The following is an 18,691-nucleotide window of genomic DNA, read 5'->3' as shown; positions in this document are numbered from 1 at the left end:
AAACTTTGCATGCAGGATCCCCAGTTTCAATCCCGAGCACCACATGCTCCCCCCAAGCACTGCTATTAATGCCCCCAAAACAAACCAAAAAGAATTTTGAATCTTAGAAAAAGCAAGAAGGTGAAAGTGGAATCCAAACATGACACAAAGGGAAGCTATCAAAATACAAGAGAAGATTGTCAGTGTGGAGCCAGGGAGGAGAGTAGTCTAAAAAACATTTTAAAGTACAAATTACAAAATATGCCAACAATTTTCCTAAATGCCAATGTCCTGAATATACCAATTAAAAAGCACAGAGTTTTTGGTTTAAAAAAGAAAATACAGCATTCCACTTTCTCCAGGAAATCAGGCTCAAGGTAAAATTACAAGGGATTTTACAAGGGAAACTACAAGGACAGAGTAACCTTAAAATGTAGTGACAGACTTGTCACAGATAAAGTATATTTCTAACTAAAGATGGTGACAAGATACAAGGATGAACATTTTGTAATGATCGAAGACTCTATACACCTAGATGACATAACACTCATTAATATGCTCTAAAAGATAAAGAATTAAACCATGTAAACTAAGTGTTAGCAGAATTGAAGAGAGAGGACAGTCACATAAGAATAGTGGAGACTTCAATACCCCACTTCCATCAAAAAGCAGACCAACCAGACAGAAAATCAACAATGAAACAATAGTCTTAAGTGAGAAATTAGACCAAACAGACCTAATACAAAATAAGGACACTCCACCCCCAAAAGCCAAAGCACACACTCCTCAAGCATACATATAACACTGTTCTGTTTCTCTTTTGCGTGTGCATTGCCAGGGCTTTAACCTAGGTCCTCACACCTGTAAAGCACAAACTCTATCACTGAGCCACCACCTCCTTGATTCCAATGACAAGAAAACATTTAAATAGTAATCAAAAGTCTCAAAAACAAGTTCAAACCCAGACCACATGGTTTCACTAATGAGTTTAACTAAATCTTCAATGATCATCAATATGTCTCCTCAAGTTTCTACCAAAAAAAAAGGGGGGGGGGAAACAGAGTTTTCCTGAAAACATCTTAAGGGACACACAAATGAATCTCCGACCCGAGCAAGTTGTTGCAGAGATGGCTCTAGACTTTGCAGTAGGCCACTTTCACTGGGCCATTCCAGAGGGGGACAGGTGCCGTCCCTCGGCCTGCCCCCTAGGAATCCCGGTGGCCACCATCTTCTAGAATTCAGCAAAAGCTTCCAGGTACAGGGCAGCGATGGCGGCAAACAGCAGGTCTCACGGGACAGGGGAGGAGTCAGCCCTTCTCCTTCCCCGTCCCCACCCCATGGGACTCTGAGATGACGCCCACATACCACCACCATCTACTTAAGCTCCCACACGGCCATGATCCAGAGGCACACAAAAAAATCTCAGACCCGAGCAACTTGCAGCAGCGATCTCTACAGACCCTAATTATTAAAATTTTAGAATTTCTAGATCGCGTGGCCCTCCATGACAAACAATACAAAACACATTGTCTAGCATTGCCTTTTCGGCAGGTATGAGTGGTGGTGGGACCGATCTCGAAATTTCGAAGGAAAGCAAAGTAGAGAGAGAGAGTATTGTACAAATTGTCTGCCACACAGGCAGGGGTAGTTGTGGAATGGGGGTGAGGGGGGAAATGATGGGGATTTTGGTGGTGAAAAACATGCACTGGGGAAGGGATGGGTGTTTGATGGTTGTATAATTGAAGCTCCAACATGAAAGCTTAGTTACTGTACCTCCCGGTCAATCAATTAAAAGGGGGGGGAATAAAAACATCTTATGAGGCCAATATTACCTTGATAGTAACATCAGACAAGGAACATACACGCATGTGTGTGTGTGCATATGCACACACACACACACACACACACACACATACACACACACACACACACACACACAAGACTATAGACCAATATGCTTGATGAACCTACTTGGAAAATTCTGCAACAAAATGTTATTCAACCAGGCCCAGAGGTGTAGCTCAATGGCTTAGGACGCCCTTCTTGCCAGCACACAGTCATAATTCCAATCCCCAGTGCCATGACAAATGCTAAGCACAGTCCTGGCAACTCTGCAATCAGAAGAAATCATTTGGGGGACTGGGCGGGGCAGGGTGGGGAGGAAACTGGGGACAGTGGTGCTGGGAAATTACACAGGTGGAGGAATGGGTGTTGAAACATTGTATGACTGAAGCCCAATCACGAACAGTTTTGTAATTCTCCATCTCATGTGATTCAATAAAATTTAAAAATAATAGTAGGGGCTGGAGTGATAGCACAACAGGTAGGGTGTCTGCCTTGCACGCAGCCAACCCAGGTTCGATTCCCAGCATCTCATATGGTCCCCTGAGCACCGGCAGGGGTAATTCCTGAGTGCAGAGCCAGGAGTGACCCCTGTGCATTGCTGGGTGTGACTCAAAAAGCAAAAAAATAAAAATAAAAATAATATTAAAAAGAAAAGTGAAAAAATAAAAACAGAGAATTTTAGAAAATAATTCAACCATACAGTGATAAGTTTGATCATAATAAATAACATTAGTCCCCCAAAATAAATAAATCCCTGAAGTGAGATTTATTCTGAAATTCAAGGTCATGTAAATACATGCAAATCAATGACAATAAATTTATATTACATACCACATAAAAAAAAGAAAATGTTAAAAGTTTAGGATCATATTACTATATGTAAAGAGATTTTGAAAAAACTCAACATACTTTTTCCTTTTATGTATGTATTTATTTATTTATTTTGATTTTGGGGTAACACTGGCGATGCTCAGGGCTTATTTCTGGCTTGGGACTCAGGAATTACTCCTAGTGCTACTCTGAGAACCATATGGGATGCCAGAGGTCAAACCTGGGTCAGCTGCATGCAAGGCGAATGCCCTACCTGAGTACTATTGCTCCAGCCCCTCAACATCCACTTATGAGAATAGAAGTAAAATACCTCAGCATAGTAAATTCTACGTATGGAGGGGCCAGAGAGATAGTAGAGTGGCTAAGGTGCTTGCCTTGCATGCCTTCAACCCAAGTTTGATCCCAGCAACACATATGGTACCCAAGCACAACCAGGACTGATCCCTTAGTTCAGAACCACTGCCAAATGTGACAAAAAGTAGAGTTTATATAAGTGAAATCCAAAGCAAATATAAGTCTCAATGGTGAAAATCTCTAAGCTCTTCTAAAATCAGATACAAAATAATGATGTCAACTCTCATCAGAAGTACTCAATGTACTTTTGGAGTGTTCTGGTCAGAGCAATTAAGCAAAAATTACCCAAAAATACCATAAATTTGGAAAAAAAGTAAAACTATCACTATTTATAGAAAACATAATGTAGGCCCCAAAAAACACCCCTAAAATCTTCATTAAGAAAATCATTAGAAATAATAAACACCATAAAGTGGTAGGCTAAAAAATCAATATACAAAATTTGTGACATTTCTGAGACAAAAATTTTAACAGCATCAGAAAGAAATACCTAGAAATAAACTTAACAAAGGAGGTGAAAGGCCTATAGAATTAAAATTATAAGACAATGTTTAAAGAAATTTAATAAGACATAAAGAAATGAGAAGATATGCTTATAGATAAGAAGAAAATTAACAGGGTTAGAATGATAATATATCATTCCATAGGGCCAAACAATAGTACAATGGGTAGGGCATTGTCCTTGCATGCATCTGACCAGGGTTTAATCCCTGGCACCACAGATGGCCCCATAAGTGCTGTCAAGAATGAACCTTGAGCACAGAGCTAGGAGTAGTCCCTGAGCACTGCTGGGTGTGGAACAAAAAACAAATCCCCCTAAATAATAATATTACATAAAGCAATATAAAGATTCAATGCAATCCCTATCAAAATCCCAAACACATTCTTCGGAGAAATAGAAAATATTCGTAAAAATTAATAAAGTTGATGGTTTCTTGCTTCCCAACTTCAAACAGTATAGGAGCTTAGAGACTTTTTTTAGTGAATTATTTTAAGGAAATAACTAGAGCTATGTCCAGAAAATGAAAGTTCAAAGTATCTTATACATCAGGAAAGGAAAACACACATATAAGGGTTTAAAAAAAAAAAAAACAGAAAAAGATCATCTCCCCTCAAAAATAAAACCCAGAAAGACAAGGAAATACAAATGACTTTTAAAGACAATAAAAATAGTGATTCAACTCATTCATAATAAAGAGTGTAAGATGAAATACAGAGCTGTGGCATTTCATTACTGTCAGGTGGCCTTCTAAGTTGGCGAGGGTGTCAGAGGATCGGGGACAACGTCTTTATGCGCTGCTGTGAGAGAGAAATTGATTCAATCCTTGTGGAGAGAAATAGCACTTGTAGCACTGTCCTCCCTTTGTTCATCAATTTGCTCGATGGGGCACCAGTAACATCGCCATTGTGAGACATGTTGTTACCGGGGGGGGGGGGGGGGGGGTTTGGCATTTTGCATACACCATGGGTAGCTTGCCAGGCTCTGCCATGCAGACAGGATACTCTCGGTAGCTTGCCAAGCTCTCTGAGAGGGATGGAGGAATCGAACCTGGGTCGGCCACATGCAAGGCAAATGCCCTACCCACTCTGCTATCACTCCAGCCTGTGGAGGGAAATACATACCAAAATACCAAATGCATATGTATTTTCGTGCTGCAACTACACTGCTAAGAATTCATCTTCAAGCGATGCTCATATATATTTTCTAATGACATATGTAAGATTATTCACTGCAGCAAACCCCTAGGAAAATGTAAATCGCCCAACAAGAGCATTTAGATAAAACATGATGAATTCGCACCCAAAAAATGCCCAGTCACTATATTCAAAATGAGAAAAACCTACATGTCCTCCAAAGACGTGGTTAAGTGAAAAGAGCAAAATGTGGAACAGTATCTATATTATGCAACCATTTGTACAAAGGCCAATATAAATGTGTTTATTTAAATGTATTTTAAAAATATCTGCATTCATAGGATATTTGCAAAGAGGGGCCGGAGACATAGTACAGTGGGTCGGATGCTTGCCTTGCACACAGCCAAACCAGGTTTGATTCCAGCATCTCATGCAGTCCCCCGAGCACCACCAGGAGTAATTCCCCAATGTAGTGCCAGGAGTAATCCCTGAGCATCACAGGATATGGTCTCAAACCTCAAAAATAAAATAATTAATTAAATATTTGCAAAGATTTAAAAAAAAACAGTGTGGCAAAAAGATGAGCTAATCAGTAGACCACCACTTACCTAGCAAATTGCTGAGTTTAATCCCTAGCACTGAGCAATGTGGCCCTGGGGGTCCCCAAGCACTGCCAGCCTAAGGACTCAACCACCAGGGCCACACTGCCAGACGGGGCACTGCCAGGAGTGGTCCTGGCACCCCAGCACTGCTGGGTGTAGCTCCTAGGGGGGGGAAACATTATAAAAATGATAGTCATGGGGAAAGTGGCATGGAAGGGCAGGAACAGAAAGAATGATTATTCTCTGTGAACAGATTCTGTACATTTGAACCTTAATCTCTGAGAATGATTTGCTTGGTTTTTGTTTGTTTTGTTTCAGAGTTATGCCCAACAGAGCTCAGGGGTTACTCCTGCCAGTGCTTGAGGGACCATATGGGATGCCGGGGATCAAAACTGGATCAGTCACAAGGCAAGACAAGCACTGCTGTACTATCACCCCAGCCCTTCACTTGTTCTTAATTAACTTCTTAATCCAAGGGGGAAAAAAAAACAAATAAAAATCAGTGCCTGGCATTTGCAGTGGTGACAGAACACTCTGGATATGAAATATACTCCACAAGTCTAACTGTATATAGACATTACAAGTCTAAGGCGGGGGAGGGGAGGGGAATGGAATATGGGAACACTGGTGGATGGAAGTTGGCACTGGTTGGGGGATTGGTGCTGAAATATTATATGCCTAAATGAAACTACTAACTTTGTCACTGTCACTGTCATCCCCATCCCGTTGCTCATCAATTTGCTCAAGGGGGCACCAGTAACGTCTCCATTGTGAGACTTGTTGTTAACTGTTTTTGGCATATCGAATACGCCACAGGGAGCCTGCCAGGCTCTGCTGTGCAGGCGAGATACTCTCAGTAGCTTGCTGGGCTCTCTGAGAGGGATGGAGGAATTGAACCCGGGTCGGCCGCGTGCAAGGTAAACACCCTACCTGCTGTGCTATCACTCCAGCCCATCAACTTTGTAAATCTTTAATTTTATTTTGTTATATATTACTCCTTCAAAGCTTTTATTTGCTTTGAGGCCACACCCAATGTGCTTGGTGCTCAGGAGTCCCTCCCAGTGGTGTTTGGGAAATTGTGCAGTGCTGGGGGTTGAACTCTGGTCTCCCTACATGGGCTCCAGCCTGTTACACCGTGGCCCCAGTCCCACAATGCGAGTGAGGTGTTTGCCTTGCACATGTCCAATTGTGATTCGATCCCTGGCAACCCAAATGATCCCCAAGCACCACCAAGCGTGATCACTGAATACAAAGCCAGCAGTAAGCTCTGTGTAACAGCCCATATCCCAAAGACAAACAAAAGTTTGTATTTGTTTTTTAAAGAAAAAAAGCTGCATGAACTTGAAATGCATATTCAACTCTCTTTGTTTGCTGTCATATTTTCAAACTAGAAATAACCTAACTTTTCAATGTTTAGCTAAATAAAATCTCTATAGCTGTTCTCATAGAATTGTGTATAAGTTTAGAGAAAGTTCTTAATGATATTATTTTAAAGAAGTAAGACAGTAAAAGGGAGTCGATCCTAATGGCCATGCAAATCTATTGGACAACCACCTACTGTACTCCACACCCATGCGTGTCCTATATGCCCTGGTCCACCCCAGAAAGCAGATGACTGAGCCATTGTCCAGTGAGAAAGCGATGTTAGTGATTAGAGACCCATGCTGTTAAGAAGGGACCCACTACATGAGCCCTGTACACCCATCCAAGTGTGTGCATCTTTTACCCACATCGCTGGCTAATTTGCACACTTGCATTATTGCATACCAAGTTGTCTGCACATACCCATGACTGCCTGCACGCCTTCTTGGTTGCATTTATGTGTGCAACACCCACAAATCAACCCATTTTGCAGATGAGACTGAAGCTCGGTGCACTCCCGTGAGGCACTCTGTTCCTGGAGGCCTGCAGATGGGAAACTAAGAGTGCCGCTTTCGAGAGCCCCCTCGTGCGTCACATCTGCCTTCCTGAGCCACTTCTCCCCCCCCCCCCCAAGCTTATTTCTCCCCGGAGCGGCCCATACCACCCTCTGCCCGGCTGGACCCTCCTGCAACTCTCGAAGGGGTCCTGAGATGGTGGATACCTTTTTCTCCTGTGGGGCCAACTCTTCCGGGACGTCCAGGTGCACCTTTGTCTCCCTTCTCACCAGCATCCCCTGTAGAAGAAGTCACATGCACTTAGAACTCACTACACGGACTCCGGGTGAGCTGTGGAGGAATAACCAAGGGAAAGCCCCACATCCATGAGTCAGTCAGGCCCCAGGCCATTCTCCTCTCCATCCCCCTCTCCCCACTACCCCTCCCCCACCACCACCATCTCTCTCACCCATCCTCTCCCATCAGGGGTGCTCACCCTTCCCCTCCTCCTCCAGGTCCAAAGCTCTCTCAGGCCTCCTCCCGCAGCCCATTCCCAGGAGCCTCCTCCTTGTCCTGCTGACTCTTCCCGCATGTCCCTCTCCCTGGGGTGTCATCCGCTCCCCCAGCACTGTGCTCTGGTGCCCTCAAGGCTCCATGCCTCACCCCAGAGGGAAGGAGTGTCCCCATGACAAGCACATCTCTGCCCTTTGCTGACCCCTTGAGGAAAAAATGAACACGGGTGCTCACAAGTGTGAGCCCCCAGAGCAGCCCCATCTGCTGGGGGGTTGGGAGGGGGGCTCCTGGATCCAGTGGGCACAGCTGCCTGATCAGGGCTGTTGGGGTGGGGGCGGGTGTCTGCTGTCAGTCTGAGCTGGGCTCACCCCCTGTGCCAGGCACCAAGTCATATCAGAAGCCCATATGCACACACCTACCATTCTTTGCTTTACTACCTTTATTACTTATTTGGGGGAGAGGGGGACTCTAAGTTGGGGCTCAGTGGGTTTCTGGGCCACTCCTCACAATACTCAGCCCAGCAGGCTGTCAGGGCCCAAGTATGCAGTGCTTACAAGACCCTGAAATACTGACATTGACCAGGCCACCCGGTTATCCCTCAGGGGCCACCAGAGCTACAGCTAATGGTGTTTGGGGGGCTCCAGAAGTATACCCGGTGATGTCCAGGGTCCATGTGGTGCCTGGATTGAACCTGAGGTGGGTGGCTGCTGGCCATGTACCCCTAAACCCTGTGCTTTCTCTCAGGCCCTCTTGTCCTCTTATTCTGTTCCTAACTGAAAGGAGGAGATGGACTGTTTATTGGTTCCCCTGAGTCCCCACACCCAGCATGTCCGAAATCAATTTTATGGTTGTTCCCAGAAATGAATCTCCCAAGAGGACTTTGCCCGTTCTGGAATTGACATGTTATTTCTTGAAGATCTGAGCTCTGGGGACTGAAGTCCAGGCTCCTGCACGCAAATAATGGGCTCCAGCCCATTACACCATGGCCCCAGCCCCACAACATGAGTAAGGCATCCGCCTTGCACATGTCCAAATGCAATTTGATCCCTGGCAACCCAAACGATCCCCAAGCACCACCAAGAGTGATCACTGTATACAAAGCCAGCTATGTCATGTCGGAGTTTGCTCCTCCTTCTCCCTGGATGCTCCTGTTTCCCTCGTGCAGTGGGTGTGAGCATCTACAGACCCCTCCCTACCCACATCCCCTCCCCACCCACATCTCCTGCTCCCAGTCAGTCCCTGGGTCTCCCTGCTCTGCCGCATCTCTGCAGCTTTGTGGAGAAGGGGTCCACAGAGTCTGCCATTGTCTGCTAGGAGAAAAGAGAGGCATGCAGTAGGAGCAGAGATGAAAATGCCCTAACAGATGCTTCTCGAAAATTTTGAAATTGAGCTCCCATTTGACCCAGCAATACCACTTCTGGGAATATATACCGGAGATGCAAAAAAGTATAGTAGACATGATATCTGCACTTGTATGTTTATTGCAGCACTATTTACAATAGCCAGAATCTGGAAAAGACCTGAATGCCTGAGAACAGATGTCTGGTTAAAGAAACTTTGGTATATCTACACAGTGGAATACTATGCAGCTGTCAGAAAAGATGAAGTCATAAAATTTGCATGTAAGTGGAATGACATGGAAAGTATCATGCTAAGTGAAATGAGTCAGAAAGAAAGGGACAGACACAGAAAGACTGCACTCATTTGTGGAATATAAATTAACATAAGAGACTAACACCCAGAGATAGTAGAGATAAGGGTTGGAAGGGTTGCTCCAGGGCTTGGAAGCCAGCCTCGCATGCTGGGGGAAAAAGCAGCTGAGATAGAGAAGGGAACACCAAGTAGATGATACTTGAAGGGCTCGCTCAAAATGAGAGATGTGTGCTAAAACTAGACTATGGACTGAGCATGATGACCACTTAGTACCCATATTGCAAACCATAACATCCAAAAGGAGAGAGAGGGTAAAAGAGAATGTGCCTGCCACAGAGGCGGGGAGAGGGAGGGGTGCAGGGTTGGGGGGAGGGATACTGGCAACATTGCTGGTGGAGAATGGGCACTGGTGGAGGGATGAGTACTTGATCATTGTATGACTGGAACATAATCATGAAAGTTTGTGAGTCTGTAACTACCTGACGGTGCTTCAAAAAAAGAGAAAAAAAGAAAAAAGAAAACACCCCAACTGGACCTCACGCCACTTCCCTGAGACTTTCCACCTAGCCTCAACCACAAAGATCTTCCAAACACAAGGCCTGGAAAATGCAACTGTCCTTGTCAAAAGACATGTGAAACCACCAGTGGGCTGTTTAGTTAGAAACCCATTGGGGGAAGGCCCCTGCTAGGCCTCACCTGGAGCCATGGTCTCTGCCTGGTGCCTCCATCACCAGCCTCCTGTACAGATTACCCCCACCTGGGTCTCCCCTCCACTATCCAGGCCCTGTTCTGGTCCCATATGTTTCCTCCTCCTTTTAGGAGTAACTGAGAGTGGATGTGGGGATGATGGGTAGCATGGACTCCCCTAGGCAGACACAAAACAGCTCATTCTGATCAACTCTGGTGCTCCCCACTTACCTCTCCCCAGGTACCTTTCTCACCTGGTGACCTGGTGAGAGGCTTAAGAGAGGTGACAGTCCTTCTCCACTCCGTGGGCCCCACACCCAGCAGTGGGATTCCCAAGGCTTGTCATCAGGCCTAAAGGAAGGTGCATCCCATTTACTTTTAGTTAAACTAAGACAAGAGCAAAGCAAGTGCCAACATCAGCTAAAAGGACAGGTCTGCCCCATCCCTGGCACTGCTCCACTGCTGGTGGCCCTTTGGTTGGTCCCAGATGGAGGCATGCTTACACACATTCCTGACCCTGAATCTCTAGGGAGTTTTCAGTGTTCCCTTATATTTTAAAAGAAATAAAATTATGATAAGGACACACTTGGACTACCCAAGGACTGTAGAAATGAGGATCAGGGTGCCAGTCCATGGTTAGACACTTACCACAAGAAGTAGGGTCACAAGTAGTAGGTAGGCAGCAGGGAGGGCAGTTAGAATAGAGAGTGAATAGAATACCACTATGACAATGAGAGCTAGAAATGATGATTCTGGGCAAGAACTCATTGCTGAAAAGAGATAAAGAGATATACATGATAATCTTTTGGTACTTGCGTTGCAAGAGGAGAGAGAGAGAGAGAGAGAGAGAGAGAGAGAGAGAGAGAGAGAGAGAGAGAGAGAGAGAGAGAGAGAAGGAAAATGTCTACCACAGAGGCAGGCTGGAGGGGGCCAGGGAATGGCCGGAGGGAAACTAGGGGATATTGGTGGTGGGAAATGTACACTAGTGAAGGAACAGGTGTTAGAACATTGTATGATTGAAACTCAATGATTAACAACTTTGTAACTGTGCATCTTAGACTGATGCAATTAAAATATTATAATAAAAGAAAAAATGTACAAATGGAACCCAAAAAATGAAATTACAGAGAAAGCAACACTTGGAGAAGCCATTGGTAATCTAACAAGAAATACCAGCCCATAGGACATACCCACTATAAAGTATCATCAGACACGCAGGATCAATGGCATTGTGAAAATAAAGGGACAACAGGGAAACAATGCTGAGGAACAGCCTTAAGCGTCTCAAATAAGACAGTGAAACACACACACACACACACACACACACACACACACACACACTCTCTCTCTCTCTCTCCACAGAAATCAAATAGAGTCAAGTACAGAGTGATGAAAATTACTCACCCGAGAGGCTACCTATGAAATTCAACTTCTTTGGTTTTTTGTTTTATTTTGTCTTGTTCTGAGGCCACACCTAACTGTGTTCATGGCTTACTTCTGGCTCTGAGCTCAGAAATCACTGCTCGGTGGAGCTCAAGTGAACAATACATGGTACTGGGGATCGAACCAGGTCAGTGGCATACAAGGCAAGTGCTTTAAGCCCTATGCAATCTCCCCAGCTGTTAAATTACAGCAACTAAAATAACTGGCTCTGTCTACAGGCTAAGTAACAGAATGGCCAGTGATTGAAACACTTATTCGTGAAGCTTAAGATTAGGAGGAAGAACTTTTCCATGGTGCTGCACAAAGAGAAAAGGAAGCAGCAAGTGTTGCTTGGTTTGCAAGTTAGAAAGCTGAAGGCTGGGGCTGGAGCGATAGTACAGTGGGTAGGGCATTTGCTTTACACAAGGCCGACCTGGGTTTGATTCCCAGCATCCCATATGGTCCCCTGAGCACCACCAGGAGTAATTCCTGAGTTCAGAGCCAGGAGTGACCTCTGTGAATTGCCCAGTGTGACCCAAAAAGAAAAAGAAAAAGAAAAGAGGGGCTGGAGTGATAGCACAGCAGGTAGGGCATTTGCCTTGCACGCGGCCAACCCGGGTTCAAATCCCAGCATCCCATATGGTCCCCTGAGCACTGCCAGCGGTGATTCCTGAGTGCATGAGCCAGGAGTGACCCCTGTGCATCGCCGGGTGTGACCCAAAAAGAAAAAAAAAAGAAAAGAAAAAGCTGAACGTTGAAGAAAAGAATCTAAGGGATGGATGAAGTTCCCAATGTATACCTTATCCTTTCCAGAAAGATAGAAAAAAATCTCTGATGCCCAGAGAACTGTTGATAGCTGTGCTCTTCCAGTGCTAAGGAGAGGCATGAAGGAGCACAGAAAAAGTGCCCACAGAGCACTACGCAGGAAAAATGGGGGAGAAGTAGCTTAGTCACAGAAGACTGACCACAGAACATCATGAATAAAGAGGAACTCGATAGGCTACCCGGGAGGAATAAGAATGTTTCAAGATTCATGCCATGGGAATAAGATTGGTGTAAGAATTCTCATTTGACCAGCCGCTCCTCCTTCATTCTGGATGGCCATCACACTGAGTGGGTAACTGTCGTGACGTCCTGCATCCACTGGCAAAACCTCGGATGTGTGGGCTTCTTGAAATCATATTGCTGGCACATTCATTGTAGCCACAGGATCGCAACATTTTATAAGTTTGTTGTGACTGAACCACGAAAGAAAACATATGGAGATTTCTACAGAAATTATGATTTTGTGAAAGACTTTAAAGAGATAAGGAAGGCTCATCTCATTCCAAGTGCAACGTGATTTAGAAAGAATTGTTTGAGCTGACTGCCATGGAAGTAGGCTAGTGGCCTATGTTTCCTGGACTTTGAAACTTGAACATTTAAGATGGATATGGATTCTCTTGATAATTTAAAAACACCACGAGGGAGAAAACATAATTGCTATTTGTAAACATATAATACAAAAACAAAATGAGGCAATAACTTCAATAAGTGAAATAGTAAAGATAGAGAGAATTATGACTGAGGATCAAAAAAGTCCTCTCTCATAAAGTGGCTCTAAGTTGAAGCCTGGTCGATGTGGCCAAAGTAAAAGTAAAGTGCCCTAAGAAATGGGGCCACTGAACCTGCACATACAAGAAAATAAATAGCACCTGCACAGGGGAGGAAAGTTTCATCATTTATGCATCTGTGCAGGTGGAGAAAGAAACATTTATAGTGGTCATTTACACATTTATACAGGTATACATGCTGAGTGAAATGAGTAAGAAGGAGAGAGACAGACATAGCTTGACTGCATTCATTTGCAGCAGACAAAAAATATATTTAGTAGAAGACTAATATCCATGGCCAGGGAAAATAGGGGCTAGGAATACCGGTAAATGGTTGGAATCAACCACAAGTGTGTGGGGAGCCGAGGGTAGGTAAGAGAGAAGGGACCAGTGTGACAATAGCTGGAAATAATCACACTGGGCAAAAACTGAGTCTTAAAAGTAGATAAAGGGATATATCTGATAACCTTTCAGTACCTGTATTGCGAACCACAATGCCCAAAAGGAGAGTGAGAGAGAAAGAGAGAGACAGAAATAGAGAGAAAGAGAGAGACAGAGAAGAGACAGAGAAAGACAGAGAGAGAGAGAAAGTGCCTGTCATAGAGGCAGGTGCAGGGGGGGCAGTGATGGGAGGGAATTGGAGACACTGGTACTGGAAAATGTACACTGATGGAGGGATGGGTGTTGAAACATTGTATGACAGAAACCTAATCATGAACAACTTTGTAAGGATCTATCTCACAGTGATTCAATAAAAATAAAAAAAAAATAACTAAAAAAAAAAGTACCAGGGCAGGAGCGATACTACAGCGGGTAGGTCATTTGCCTTGCACGTGACCAACCTGGGTTCAACCCCAGCATCCCATATGTTCCCACAAGCACCACCAGAAGTGATTCCTAAGTGCAGAGTCAGGTGTAACGCCTGAGCATTGCCGGGTGTGACCCAAAAAGAAAAAAAAATATTACCATTTATACAGGTCAGGAAAGGGAACAGCACCTGCAACAGGTGAGGCTGAAGGAGACAGGATGGAGTTGGTCCAAAAGAGCTGAAAGGGGCTGAAGAAGAAAACACTCAGATGTGTGGCACTGGGGCCCAGGAAAGCGACCAGCATGTTGTATGTGGGGAAATAACACAATCCAGCCCTTGGGTTGGTGAAGGACAGTAGCGCCCCCTAGCAAGAGGTGAGCGGCATCACAGCCACACTGTGGCTCTCTGCTCCCACTGGACTGATTCCATCTCTCCTCCCACTGGACTAAAACTGTGTGAGGACAGAATTCAGATCTGAGGAGGCCTGATCTCCCCGAGCAGCCGGAAGAAGTCTTGACACCGCCCTTCTGACAACGCTGATAGAAAATGAACATTCAGGGCTGGAGCAATAGCACAGCGGGTAGGGCGTTTGCCTTGCACGCGGCCGACCCGGGTTCGATTCCCAGCATCCCACATGGTCCCCTGAGCACCGCCAGGGGTAATTCCTGAGTGCAGAGCCAGGAGCAACCCCTGTGCATCGCCGGGTGTGACCCAAAAAGCAAAAAAAAAAAAAAAGAAAAAGAAAAAAAAGAAAATGAACATTCAGTGCGCCCTCTAGCTTTTCTCTTCGGAGTGAATAATCTAGACTCAGGTACTGACTTATTTCCAAAATCTAATGATCTGAGCTGACCCCCCACACACACATAAGGCTGAGGTGAATAATCTAGACTCAGGTACTGACTTATTTCCAAAATCTAATGATCTGAGCTGACCCCCCCACACACACACATAAGGCTGAGGTGTGGGTGACATGACATCCACTTCACAGACAGACGAAGCCCCAGGAGAACAAGGACAAGAACATCTCAGACATGTGGCCACTCCACTCCCAACCTTGACCACACCTCTCTAGGGTACCAAAGTATTTATTTGAATCCAACAGAACCATCCAGCTGTCAGTTAATTGGCAATGCTAACCCTTATTCACCTCTCAGAAAAGAGAAGACCAATTTCTACCTAATTTCTACCTGCCTCCACCTGCTCCCACATCAATAAGCTGATCAAATCAATCCTATCGTTTCCATCCACCAGCACCATCTGGGGCTAGAGAGACAGTACAAAGAGTAAGACACGTGTCTGCCCTGTGGTCGACGTAGGTTCTATCCCAGCACCGCCTATGGCCCCTGAGCCCCACCAGGAGTGATCCCTGAGCACAGAGCCAAGAGCAAGGCCTGAGCACAAACAGGTATTGTCCAAAAACCAAACTAATAATAATAAACAATAGCGCCAGATGAAATAAAGCTAAAAAAGAATAAAATATTACTAAAAGCACTAAAATGCTTTGGAGTTTTGTTTTTGTTTTTGTTTTGTTTTGCTTTTTGCATCACACCTGGCGATGCTCAGGGGTTACTCCTGGCTCTGCACTGAGGAATTACTCCTGGCAGTGCTGGGGGACCATATGGGATGCTGGGAATAGGATCTGTGTTGGCCACGTGCAAGGCAAACACCCTGCCCACTGTGCTATCACTCCAGTCCCCTTGAGTGTTTTGTTTAATTTGAGCCACTCATTGTTCAGGCCAGTCAGTGCCCAGGAGGCCGTGCACTGTCTGGAACCAGACCCAGGTCTTCTCACCTAGAAGTGCTAGAGGTGAGGGGACACTTACAGTGCTCAAGGGGGCAGCTACGTGTGCTACCACTTGAATCACACCTCTGAACCCAAAACAGTGAGACTATGGGAGATATTTCTAAAGAGTTGACGCCTCATGATTTCCTTGTATCTCTCACTAGTCTCTACCTCTCGCAAGACACACACACCATTCTCCCTAAGATTTCTGGGTAACCACCCTTGGATTAAACATGAATTTAAGGGCAGCTGGAGAGACAGTACAACAGGTGGGGCACTTGCCTTGCAAGCGGCCATCCAGGTTCTATCCCCCATCATCCTACATGGTCTTCCAAGCTCTCCAGGGTGAACTATGAGCTCAGAGCTAGGAACAAGCCCTGAATACAACTGAAGGTGTAGCACCAAGACAAATAAATAAATAAATAAATAGAGTTGGCAGATACCCTGAATCCTCATGTCTGTTCCTGGGGAAAGGAAGAGCACAGTTAGGTCAGAAAGCCTTCTCGCTGACCCCCAAGGACAGCAGATACAAGGGCCAGGGAGATTGCCCCGTAGCTGGAAGCCTGCTTCATGAGCAGAGGGGAGAAGGCAGATGGAATAGAGAAGGGATCACTAAGAATATGATGGCTGGAGGAATCAGTTGAGATGGGAGATGCATGCCGAAAGTAGATAATGGACCAAACATGATGACCTCTCAGTGTCTGTGCTGCAAGCCATAATACCCCAAAGTAGAGAGAGTATGGGGAATATTGTCTGCCATAGAGGCAGGGGAGGGTGGGAAAGGGGAGGTATACCAGGGATATTGGTGGTGGGGAATGTGCACTGGTGGAGGGATGGGTGTTTGAGCACTGTGTGATTGTAACCCATACATGAAAGCTTGTAACTATCTCACGGTGATTCAATACAATTTTTAAAATTTTGAAAAGCTTCTCATGGGGGGCCGAGGGGACTGCGTACAGCAGGGAAGCTGCTTGCCTTACACACAACCACTGACCTGGATTTCAATTCCCGGCATCTCATATGGTCAACCAAGTACAGCCAGGAGTAATCCCTGAGACAGAGCCAGAGGTAAGCCCTGAGCATCACCAGATGTGACTATATACATATATATAAAGAAACCTTGAGAAAACCTTCTCCTATCATGCTAGATGCATGGACTCTCCCAGTTTCTCCGTTGCCAAGGCTGGAAGTATTGGGTCCAGGTAAGATGCCAGGCTGGTGGCTCCTGTGAAAAGCCCTTTGCCCCCTGACCATCTTCATCCTAATGTTTCAATGGTCACAGCAAAGACAGCAAGGGGCCTGGGTGACAGGCTTGCTCCCTGCTTGTCCCTTCTAGCTCTCCTCCTTGGAGACAACAGTCTTCTTGAACAAAGCAGCCTGCAAGCACTGCGGCTATGTGGCAGAGTTTGAAATGTTCCTTATCCATGAGCCTCGGGGGGCACGGAGACCTATGCCGAGACTGCTAATAGCTGAGCACCATATTCCTATAAACCTCTCCACTCAAAAGATTATGTGCATTTGATAATGTACACCTGGGGAGAACAATCGCCTTTCTCCCACCTCCTTTTCTTATCAGCTACTGACAGGGGGCTCGTTTACCACATCAAGTTCTGAATGACATGTTATTTCTCTACCAGGAGAGGCTAACACGTCAACAATCCAGCTCATTTTCCGCCATCATTAACAGGCTGCTCACTCCTCTCTTAGAGAAATAAAGGGAATGTGGCTGGTATTTACTACTTGCTGGTCTCCCTGCAAATCATATAAAAATGCGAGCAGAACGCTTTCACATAAATCGCATCTGCGGTGATTGTAGATCCAGCGAGCAAGGCACGTGCCAGCTGTTTTCTGCAGAATGAGATTCTGTGATGTATTTGCAGCCAGCGGAGAAAGTTATAAATGTTTCTGGCTGCCATGATACTTGTTCCCATGGCTGAACAAAGAAATGCATGCCAAGCCACCAGCCTGCTCAAGTACCCAAATGCTAATGCTCACACAGAGATAGGTGTGGGAGGGGACAGGGAGGGCACAGGGGTGTGGAGAGGAAGAAGCTCAGAGGAGACAGATTTCCAATGCGCATGTCACCCAGGTCTGAACCTTGTCTCGAGGAACAATGGTAAATTAATTTCAAGTTTGATCCAACCTATAAGAATAGAGTGGGGAGCTAACACAGGGATAATTGGCACAAGGCATGCACCAACCTGTACAGGGGGGTGCAAGACTAATAATAACACATTAATAATCACACACTCTCTGCTCTGGGAGAGAGTCACAACTCACTTTGATGGGGCGGGGGGGGTGGGGGGAGACAATATTTCTTTGATGGCTGGAAAAAAATTATCTGTAGCAGTGGAAACATTTATGTATATTAGCAAGCCTACCCCCTCAGAAATTTTGAGAGGATGTTTGGGGAAAGACTCAAAGCATTGAAGCATATGCTTTACATCAGGGGTTCTAGGTTCCATCCCTGGCACCACATGGCACTCCACAGAACTCCTGGGTGTAACTTTGGTAGCCCCCAAGGGCATCATGGTGGCCCGAATGGACCCTTACATCACAGGACCTCAATATTGAGCCGCCCAACCCAGTAGGCTGAGAACTGCCAGGGGTGACTCTTGAGCCCTAAGCATGGGTTGGGAAGCTCCTCTCAAAAATAAATTCTCTCTCTCTCTCCCTCTCTCTCCCTCTGTGTGTGTTTGGTTTTGGTTTGTTTCAGTTTGGTTTGGGGACACACCCAGTAGTGCTCAGGTGTTACTCCTGGCTCTGTACTCAGGAATTACTCCTGTCATGCTCAGGGACCATCTGGGGTATCAGGGATCAAACCCAGGTCAACCGCATGCAAGGCAATTGACTTACCCACTGTACTATGTCTCCATCCCATATGAATGTCAGGTAACTGTTTTGTTTTGTTTTGTCTTGTTTTGTTTTGTTTTGTTTTGTTTTGTTTTTGCAACACTCAGCAGTTTTCAGGGCACTTTGTTCTTTCTTCTTTTGGTTTTTGAGTCATACACAGTGATACTCGGAGATCACTCCTGGCAGTGCTCAGGGGACCAGGGGTACCAAGGATAGTTCAATGGACATATATATGACCAGAGCGATAGCACAGCAGATAGGGCATTTGCCTTGCACGC

At 45.4% G+C, this 18,691-nt stretch overlaps 1 protein-coding gene across 4 annotated transcripts in view; it reads right to left on the bottom strand.

The window, feature by feature from the left end:
- Positions 1-18,691, bottom strand: part of COLEC11 (collectin subfamily member 11) — a 48,861-nt gene that overhangs the window by 20,327 nt on the left and 9,843 nt on the right. For 2 of the 4 annotated variants that reach the window (XM_004609378.2, XM_004609380.2), the window contains exon 2: positions 7,330-7,401. The exons of the other annotated variants lie outside the window; for them this stretch is intronic. In XM_004609378.2, the coding sequence (XP_004609435.2) occupies positions 7,330-7,401 (72 nt within the window). The remainder of the gene's footprint in view (positions 1-7,329; positions 7,402-18,691) is intronic. 4 annotated transcript variants of the gene reach the window in all.

The sequence above is a fragment of the Sorex araneus genome, chromosome X, assembly GCF_027595985.1.
Source record: "Sorex araneus isolate mSorAra2 chromosome X, mSorAra2.pri, whole genome shotgun sequence".
NCBI lineage: Eukaryota > Metazoa > Chordata > Mammalia > Eulipotyphla > Soricidae > Sorex > Sorex araneus.
This window is presented reverse-complemented; position numbering and strand designations above follow the sequence as displayed.